The following is a 10296-nucleotide window of genomic DNA, read 5'->3' on the forward strand; positions in this document are numbered from 1 at the left end:
TGCAGCTTCAGAATGATGTTAGCTTTCTCTAGCTCTTAGGTGGGAAAAGTCACTGACCTCTAGTAGAACCCAGGAGGGGGACACTGACTGAAATTTCCATCCCCATAGGAAAGCAGAAGCAAATGAGTCTATTCCCCCAACCAAGAGAGGAGGGGGGAAAAAACCCTTCAGTATCTGATTGTCCCCCTTCAGCACTATGTAGCTTCCTGTTGTTTGGCATCAGCTCTGTGATGGGACAATAAAAGCATGTCTACATTAGAATGTTATTTTGAAATAAAGTGCCTGTCTGCACAGCAAGCTGTTATTTCAAATTAAGTACAAGTTGGCTGACTTCCTACTCTGACTCCAGTAACCCCCATTTCATGAAGAGTAAGGGAAGTCAAAGGGAGAGTTCTCTTCCTTCCACTACCTGCTGTGGACGGTGCCAAAAGCAGAGTTAAGCTATTTCGACTTCAGCTACACAAACAAGTAGCTGAAGTTGTGTATCTTAGTTTGACTTTTGCCCTGCTGTGTAAACATGCCCTAAATGAGCTACTAGTTGAGAAGCTGGCAAAGGATCCCTTCCCATAGTGTTACAGCACCAGGGAAGGATACACACTGGGGCAGAAGGCAAAGCAGCTGGGGCTGTGTGAAAGACAGGAGTGGGCCTGAGGGAGCAGAGAAGGAACTGAATGGAGAAAGAGGGGGTCTCTTTCGGTCTGGGTTTGACACAGACCTTTTGCATGGCAGACAAATGGGATAACACTACAGAGCAGAAACAACAGGACAGAGGAAATTTTTAAATGAAAGCTTCAAACACCCCACTTGCAGGAACTATTTAAATCCATCGACATTTACAAAATGTTTCCCCACAAACATCTCTCCAGCTTATGTGTCTCTGGGAAAGATTTCTGCCAAGCCCGGTCCCAGCCCACTGGTCAGAGCTCCCTAAGAAACAGGACACCCTCACTCCCAGCCGTGTCCCTGCCCAGGTGAGGAAGGGGAAATGAGCCACAGGCCGCTGCCCCTGGGTCAACAAATGAGTGGGTTGACTGTTCTCAGGGACACCACAGCAACATCCCTGCTTCCCTCTTGGAGGGGGTTTCCTCAGGGCCGGACTGAGCCATTCCAGCACCCTGGGCAGACAGGTTAATTGTGCCCCGGGTTGGGGAAGGGCACATGTGCGGCCCAGCCCCCACCCGGCATGTGGGGGAGGACACACGGAGCTGGTGGTGGCAGGAGGCATGTGCCTTGCCTGGCCACCCCCACTGGTGCCGAGCCTGGTTGTGCAGGTCCCCACAGCCGCGGGGGGAAGGGTGCTGATGGCTGGCGTGGCGGGGGTTAACGTGGCCCCTGCCTCGGGCAGCCACTGCAGGATGGCTGGTGGGAGCTGCTGCAGCTCACGATACAGACTCGTGGTGCCTGATGGCAGCTATAAGGGGCGCTGTGCGCCCCTTACAGCTGATATCAGGCACCCCGGGCAGCTGTCCGGCTAACCCATGCTTTAATCCGGCCCTGGGTTTCCTGCATAGAACTGCCCAAGCCCCAGCCTCCAGGAGAGGGGTTCCCAGCTAGGGATCTCCAGAAGCAGCCATGGGATGGTGGGAGCCAGTTACTACAGAACAAAGGACACCAGGGCTGTCTAAACTCGCGGCTTCTTGCACAAGTACAGCCGTTCTTCGGCAAGAATCCGCAAAGCCTCCACACTGCCTGCTTCCTCTTGCACAAAGAAATTTACAGTACGGTGTGGTAAGAGAGGGCTTCTTGTGCAAGAGCTATGCTCTTTTTTAACAGGTGTAAGCCCTCTTGCACAGCAGCTCTTGCACAAGAGGGCAGTGCGGACACGGCAGGGATTTCTTGTGCAAGAAAGCCCTATGGCTAAAATGACCATCAGAGCTTTCTTGCGCAAGAAAGCGTCCACACTGCCATGGGTGCTCTTGCACAAAAGCACAGCTCACAAATGGCAGTGTGGACGTTTTCTTGTGCATGACTTCTTGCAAGAAGCCACGAGTGTAGACATAACCCAGGAGGGGGAGAAACTAACCATCTGCTTTATTTGCAAAGGAGAAACAAAGACAAACTCTTGTCCCCATCCCCACCCCACTCAGCCTGGCACTTTTCACCCCCAGCCAGGGCCGGATTAAGGCATGGGCTAGCCGGGGCGCCAACCTATGGAGGCACCGGATTGAAGTGGTAAGGGACGCTGTAGCAGGTGCTCCCCAGAGGTTGCCGCCCTGGGGCAGAGGCATGCATGCAGCACGTACCTGCTGCCCATGGTGCAAGAATGACTCGGGCTGGCCCTGCCCCCAGCTCAACTCTCCCAGGCACCCCCAGAGAGCAGCATTCACACATGGGGGGCTGGAAAGTGGAGAGACTCCCTGAGACACCAACTCAAAAAGAATTGCTCTGGGTATGAGCGAAGCGGACAGGAGACTGCAGACAGGGGAGTTGAAGAGGGAGAGCAAAGCGACCCCACCGCCGAAGAGGCTACCCGGTGAGAGTACAAGCTGTGGTGTGAGTGTGTGCCTGTGCCTGACTGTTTGAATTTTACAGTATTGAAGTGTGAATTGAGAGTCTGATTCCAGGTGAGTGCTAGCAGTTTCAGTTTCAGCTTCTGTGGAGAGTTGGGACTGAGAGCCTGCCATTGTTCCCTTGATTGCCTCTGATTAGCCTCAGGCTCAGCCTTCCCCTGTGTGACTCAGAAGGGGGCAGGCCTGACCTAGGCAAGCAGGCTTTAAAAAGCCAGAGCAGTGCGACCAGGGGACTGCAGACAGGGGAGTTGAAGAGGGAGAGCAAAGCGACCCCACCGCCGAAGAGGCTACCCGGTAAGAGTACAAGCTGTGGTGTGAGTGTGTGCCTGTGCCTGACTGTTTGAATTTTACAGTATTGAAGTGTGGAGTTGAAGGGGAGTTGAAGAGGGAGTTGAGCAGAGGGAGTGACTGATGGTGATGAAGACCCGAAGCGCTTGTGCCAGTACTTCTCCTGTCTCCTCCACCTGTGCCTGTATCCAGACAGAGAACCTGAGCATGGATGCCTCTACCCAGGTCCTGGTGTGGTGTTGCAGTATTTGTGGCTTGCAATTCCCACTGAGTGATCTCCAGGCTGGGGGAGACAACCGTTGTGAAAGGTGCCTGCTGGTGGAATCTCTCAGGCAGCAGGTGGGAGAGCTACAGGAGGAGGTGGCCAGGCTGAGGAGCATTCGAAGCCATGAGGAATTCCTGGACAGTATTCCTGTGGAGTCCACGGAGGTCACTGTCCTAGGATGTGGGACTGTTGACCAGCCACTTATGGAGGAGGCAGTGGTCCAGGGTGAGAACTGGCAGCTGGTTACTTCCGGCAGCAGGCAGTGTTCCACCCCTGCTCCTAACCCTCCCACTGTGTTGTTACATAACCATTACACTTTACTTTCAGCAGGAGACAAGGAGTCACCCCCCACAGTGGAGGAGACCAGGCCTTGCACCACCAAGGTTGAGCAGTCTCCTGCCACCACTGCGAGGAGGAAACGTAGAGTAGTGGTGGTTGGAGACTCTCTTCTGAGGGGAACGGAGGCACCCATCTGTCGCCCTGACAGCTCATCTCGAGAGGTATGCTGTCTGCCAGGGGCCCGTATCCGAGATGTTACGGAGGCATTGTCGAGGATTATCCGACCCTCTGACTACTACCCCATGCTACTCATCCATGTGGGCACAAATGATACTGCCAGGTGTGACACTGAGCGGATCAAGTGTGACTACAGGGCTTTGGGAGTACTGGTGAAGGAGTTTGGAGCGCAGGTGGTATTCTCTTCTATCCTTCCTGTCAAAGGTAGGGGCCCGGGCAGAGAGAGGTGCATCCTGGAGGTGAATGCCTGGCTGCGACGATGGTGTCGCCAGGAGGGATTCGGCTTCCTTGATCACGGGGTGCTCTTCCAGAAAGGACTGCTTGGCAGAGATGGAGTTCACCTTTCCAGGAGCGGGAAGGCCTTGTTTGGACACAGACTGGCTAACCTTGGGAGGAGGGCTTTAAACTAGGTGGCTACGTCTACACTGGCCCCTTTTCCGGAAGGGGCATGTAAATTTCACTAGTCGTCGTAGGGAAATCCGCGGGGGATTTAAATATCCCCCGCGGCATTTAAATAAAAATGTCCGCCGCTTTTTTCCGGCTTTTAAAAAAGCCGGAAAAGAGCGTCTAGACTGGCCCCGATCCTCCGGAAAAAGTGCCCTTTTCCGGAGGCTCTTATTCTTACTTCAAAGTAAGAATAAGATCCTCCGGAAAAGGGCACTTTTTCCGGAGGATCGGGGCCAGTCTAGACGCTCTTTTCCGGCTTTTTTAAAAGCCGGAAAAAAGCGGCGGACATTTTTATTTAAATGCCGCGGGGGATATTTAAATCCCCCGCGGATTTCCCTACGACGACTCGTGAAATTTACATGCCCCTTCCGGAAGAGGGGCCAGTGTAGACGTAGCCGGTTTGTTGGGGGCAGGTGAGCAAAGCCCACAGGTAAGTGCTGCATGTGCGGGACTGGGAGATGGATTGGAAATGGGGGGGACTACGGCCTATAATGGCAAGGAGAAAGGAGGGTCAGGGCACAACAGGGAGGCAAGATCAAATCAGTATCTTAGATGCCTATATACAAATGCGAGAAGTATGGGTAATAAGCAGGAAGAACTGGAATTGCTAACCAATAAATACAACTATGATATCATTGGTATTACAGAAACCTGTAATTGGTGGGATGGGACGCATGATTGGAATGTTGGTATGGAAGGGTACGGCTTGCTGAGGAAGGACAGACAGGGAAAAAAGGGAGGAGGGGTTGCCTTGTATATTAAAAATGTACACACTTGGACTGAAGTGAAGATGAACGTAGGAGATAGCTACGTGTAGAGAGTCTCTGGGTTAAGCTAAAAGGGGTAAAAAACGAGGGTGATATCATGCTAGGAGTCTACTACAGGCCACCTAGCCAGGTGGAAGAGGTGGATGAGGCCTTTTTTAAACAATTAACAAAACTATCCAAAGCCCAAGATTTGGTGGTGATGGGGGACTTCAACTATCCAGACATATGTTGGGAAACTAACACAGCGAGACACAGGCTATCCAATAAGTTTCTGGACTGCATTGGAGACAACTTTCTGTTTCAGAAGGTTGAAAAAGCTACCAGAGGAGAAGCTGTTCTGGATTTGGTTTTAACAAATAGGGAGGAACTAGTTGAGAACTTGAAAGTGGAAGACAGTATAGGGGACAGTGATCATGAAATAACAGAGTTCATGATCTTAAGGAAAGGTAGAAGGGAGACCAGCAAAATTGAGGTAATGGATTTCAGGAAGGCAGATTTTGATAAGCTCAGAGAACTTGTAGGTAAGGTCCCATGGGAAGCAAGACTGAAGGGAAAAACAACTGAGGAGAGTTGGAAGTATTTCAAAGGGACGTTGTTAAGGGCCCAAAAGCAAACAATTCCGCTGTGTAGGAAAGATAGAAAATATGGCAAAAGACCAGCTTGGCTTAACAAGGAGATCTTGCACGATCTCAAAATAAAAAAGGAGTCATATAAAAAATGGAAACTAGGACAACTAACAAAGGAAGAATATAGGCAAGCAACACGGGAATGCAGGGGCAAGATTAGAAAGGCAAAGGCACAAAATGAGATCAAACTAGCTACAGGCATAAAGGGAAACAAGAAGACCTTTTATAAATACATTAAAAGCAAGAGGAAGACCAAGGACAGGGTAGGCCCACTGCTCAGTGAGGAGGGAGAAGCAGTAACAGGAAACTTGGAAATGGCGGAGATGCTCAATGACTTCTTTGTTTCGGTCTTCACCGAGAAGTCTGGAGGTGTGCCTAACGTAGTGAATACAAGCAGAGAGAGGGTAACTTTAGAAGATAGGATACACAAAGAACAAGTTAAAAATCACTTAGGAAAGTTAGATGTCAGTAAGTCACCAGGTCCTGATGAAATGCATCCCAGGATACTCAAGGAGCTGATAGAGGAGGTATCTGAGCCTTTAGCTATGATCTTTGAAAAATCATGGCAGACAGGGGAGATTCCAGAAGACTGGAAAAGGGCAAATATTGTGCCCATCTATAAAAAGGGGAATAAGAACAACCCAGGAAACTACAGACTGGTCAGTTTAACCTCTGTCCCAGGGAAGATAATGGAGCAGGTAATTAAGGAAATCATATGCAAACACTTGGAAGGTAATAAAGTGATAGGGAATAGCCAGCATGGGTTTGTGAAGAACAAGTCATGCCAAACTAATCTGATAGCTTTCTTTGATAAGATAATGAGCCTTGTGGATAAGGGAGAAGCGGTGGATGTCATATACCTAGACTTTAGTAAGGCATTTGATACGGTCTCGCATGATATTCTTATTGATAAACTAGGCAAATATAACTTAGATAGGGCCACGATAAGGTGGGTGTATAATTGGCTGGATAACCGTAGTCAGAGAGTTGTTGTTAATGGTTCTAAATCCTGCTGGAAAAGGATAACAAGTGGAGTTACTCAAGGGTCTGTTTTGCGACCCGTACTGTTCAATATCTTCATCAATGATGTAGATATTGGGATACAGAGTACGCTTATTAAGTTTGCAGATGATACCAAACTGGGTGGGGTTGCGACTTCTTTGGAGGATAGGGACATAATTCAAAATGACCTTAGCAAGTTAGAGAAATGGTCAGAGGTAAACAGGATGAGGTTTAATAAAGAGAAATGCAAAGTGCTCCACTTAGGAAGGAACAATCAGTTCCATACATATAAGATGGGAAGCGACTGTCTAGGAAGGAGCATGGCAGAAAGGGATCTAGGGGTCATAGTGGACCACAAGTTGAATATGAGTCAACAGTGTGATGCTGTTGCAAAAAAAGCAAATATGATTCTAGGTTGTATCAACAGGGCTACGTCTACACTGGCCCCTTTTCCGGAAGGGGCATGTAAATTTCACCTGTCGTCGTAGGGAAATCCGCGGGGGATTTAAATATCCCCCGCGGCATTTAAATAAAAATGTCGGCCGCTTTTTACCTCAAAGTAGGAATAAGACCCTCCGGAAAAGGGCACTTTTTCCGGAGGATCGGGGCCAGTGTAGACGCTCTTTTCCGGCTTTTTTAAAAGCCGGAAAAAAGCGGCGGACATTTTTATTTAAATGCCGCGGGGGATATTTAAATCCCCCCCGGATTTCCCTACGACGACAGGTGAAATTTACATGCCCCTTCCGGAAAAGGGGCCAGTGTAGACGTAGCCCAGGTGTGTTGTAAGCAAAACTCGTGAAGTCATTCTGCTGCTCTACTCTGCACTAGTTAGGCCTCAGCTGGAGTACTGTGTCCAGTTCTGGGCGCCACATTTCAAGAAAGATGTGGAGAAATTGGAAAGGGTACAGAGAAGAGCGACAAGAATGATTAAAGGTCTAGAGAACATGACCTATGAAGCCAGGCTTCATGAACTGGGCTTGTTTAGTTTGGAAAAAAGAAGATTAAGGGGGGACATGATAGCAGTTTTCAAATATCTAAAAGGGTGTCACAAGGAGGAAGGAGAAAATTTGTTCCTCTTGGTTTCTGAGGACAGGACAAGGAGTAATGGGCTTAAAGTGCAGCAGGGGAGGTTTAGATTGGACATTAGGAAAAAATTGCTAACTGTCAGGGTGGTCAAATATTGGAATAAATTGCCAAGGGAGGTGGTGGAATCTCCCTCTCTGGAGATATTTAAGAACAGGTTAGATAGACATCTGTCAGGGATGGTGTAGGTGGAGCTTGGTCCTGCCTTGAGGGCGGGGGGTTGGACTCTATGACCTCTTGAGGTCCCTTTCAGTCCTATTATTCTATGATTCTATGTCTGCACTGAGATAACAGCCCTGTGGCCAGGCTGTAGCTGGCCCAGCTCAGCTGTACTTGGCCTGAACAGCTTTGGTTGGGAGATTAGAAACCTGCAGACAGGGGCATCTCTGGGAGGGGGGGCGGGGTAGAGAATGTCACAGTGTCAGGGCAACTGTCATGCCCCCCATCTTCCTTTCCTCCAGCCCCTCTGCTGAGAGATACTGACCACTGTCATTGCTTAAACTGCATGCAGAGCTTGTGACAAAGGCTAGCATATGGTTAAAATACAATGAACATTCTGGTGAGTTCTCATTAGTGTTGTGCTGTCTGCACATCTAACTAACTAGAGATCAAAGTGCATGACCCGATGGCCTTCACAGAGAGAGAAAACCCACAACACAGGGCAGGGCATTTCTAAGAGTGAAACATACGGACATCTTTTAAGCCTCAGAATCTAGGAAATAAACTTACTCATTTTCTTCTGCAGTGGCTAAACCTGCTTTATTTCTTGCCTCATTACGTGACTGTGTTAGTTAAAAAGTTCTGTGTGTCATTGTACTAAAACAAACACAAGTTCACATGAACAAATGATCTGGAGTAGTCCAGAAAAGCCCACCAGGAACTATACCCAGAGACGGAACCAGGGCTCTGAGATGGGACCAGTCATGCTCTGCTGGGAGGTTCATTGGGATTTCCCTGTCCACACCAGGTCTTTCTCCTGCAGCCCTCAGAAGCCGGACTTAGGACCACAGAAACCACACTGGGATTCCTGAGTATGGGAAGCCAAGGCCACTGGTCAGTGACCCTTCGGGTGCATCTACACAGCAGCCTTATTTTGGAATTACAGGGCATGCCTACACAGCAAGCCGTTATTTGGAAATAACATCCACCTGGAGGACTTGGTCTTTTGGCTGGGCTGCATCTGAAGGAAGGAGCCGAAGACCCCAGGGTGGGGGAGAGCCCTGGTTTGGAGGGGCAGCTGGAAAAGAGGTTTTAGGGGGAGTTTATAAAAGTTTGTACTGAAGTTTCAGTGGAGCATTAACAAAGCATTTTTTGTTACCTTTGAGTTTGTAATCTGCTTTGCTCTGCCTTTTCTCACTTATCACCACTTAAATCCTACAGCTTGTACTTAATAAAACCACTTTTACTTACTATCAAGCCTAGTGTAAACAATTACTACCTATGGGAGCAATCAGTATGCACATTCCCCTTTCATTGCTAAATGGGGCTTATCCCATTCTTTGGGGTTTGATCCCATTTGGGGAATGCAATCCCAGGAAATTGGGCCCTAAACTGCACTCTCCTCAGACCTGAAGAGGTTCAGCATCTGTACTGCTGCTCAGAGTCGGGGGTGGGAATCTCAGCTCGGGGTCTTGGCCAGGGGAGACTAAGGAGCTGCCCCAGCAGGACCGGGTGGTGAGAAGCCCCAGAGAGCAGAAAGGTGAGTGGCAGTGGCCAGGTCAGTACCCCAGGAGGCCCTCCCCAAGGGGTCTTCTGGGACCACAGCCACCTGGCCAGACAGCTTAAAGGGAACTCAGGTTATAGGCTTCTCCCCTCTGTGGACTGTCTAATCTTTAACAAAGTCTGACTTGTGTTTGCAGAAAAGGCTTCAATCAGAGCTTTTATAAGGCGACTCCCTTGTATGTATTCTGATGGCTAGTAACACAGAGGCACTGACTCCAACAGTCAGAGCAATTGAAAAGTTTCTTTCCTGTGTGGGTCTTCTTATGGTTTAAAAGGCTTGAGCGGTGACTGAAGATTTTCCCGCAGTCAGAGCAATTGAAAGGTTTCTCTCCTGTGTGGATCCTGCTATGGCTAAAAAGGTCTGAGCTTCTTAAGCTTTTCCCACCGTCAGAGCAGCTGAAGGGTTTCTCTCCTGTGTGGGTCATCCTATGTCTAACAAGGTCAGTGCTGAAACTGAAGCTTTGTCCACAGTCAGAGCAATTGAAAGGTTTCTCTCCTGTGTGGCTCCACCAATGGGTTATAAGGTCTGCGTTACTACTGAAGCTTTTTCCGCAGTCAGAGCAGTAGAAGGGTTTTTTCCCTGTTTGGGTCCTCCTATGTCTAACAAGGTGTGAAATCTGACTGAAGCTTTTCCCGCAGTCAGAGCAATTGAAAGGCTTCTCCTCTGTGTGGCTCCTCGTATGGGTAACAAGGTTTGAGCTACTACTGAAGTTTTTCCCGCAGTCAGAGCAATTGAAGGGTTTCTCTCTTGTGTGGGTCCTCCTATGGGTAACAAGGTTTGACTTCTGACTGAAGGTTTTCCCACACACAGAGCAATTGAAAGGCTTCTCTCCTGTGTGAGCCATCCTATGCATAACAAAGTGTGAGTTTGTACTGAAGTTTTTCCCACAGTCAGAGCAATTATGGGGTGTGTCTCTTGTATGTATTTTCTGATGGTTTGTAAAGTGTGAGTGCTCACTGAAGCTTTTCCCAGAGTCAGAGCACTTGAAGGGCTTCTTCCCGTATGGACCCTTTGATGTTCAAGAAGAGTTTCACAGTCACTACACGTGCAGGGTGACTGTTGATGGGGG

The 10296-nt window shown here is 49.0% G+C and overlaps 1 protein-coding gene across 1 annotated transcript; it reads right to left on the bottom strand.

The window, feature by feature from the left end:
- Window positions 1-7933: 7933 nt before the first annotated feature.
- LOC112547508 (uncharacterized) lies at window positions 7934-10245 on the bottom strand (the record flags this gene model as incomplete). The annotated part of the gene is made up of 1 exon (XM_025189873.2): window positions 7934-10245. A coding segment is annotated over one exon (861 nt), but the record flags the coding sequence as incomplete, so codon positions are not given.
- Window positions 10246-10296: the final 51 nt, after the last annotated feature.

The sequence above is a fragment of the Pelodiscus sinensis genome, chromosome 31 (assembly GCF_049634645.1).
Source record: "Pelodiscus sinensis isolate JC-2024 chromosome 31, ASM4963464v1, whole genome shotgun sequence".
NCBI classification, from domain to species: Eukaryota; Metazoa; Chordata; order Testudines; family Trionychidae; genus Pelodiscus; species Pelodiscus sinensis.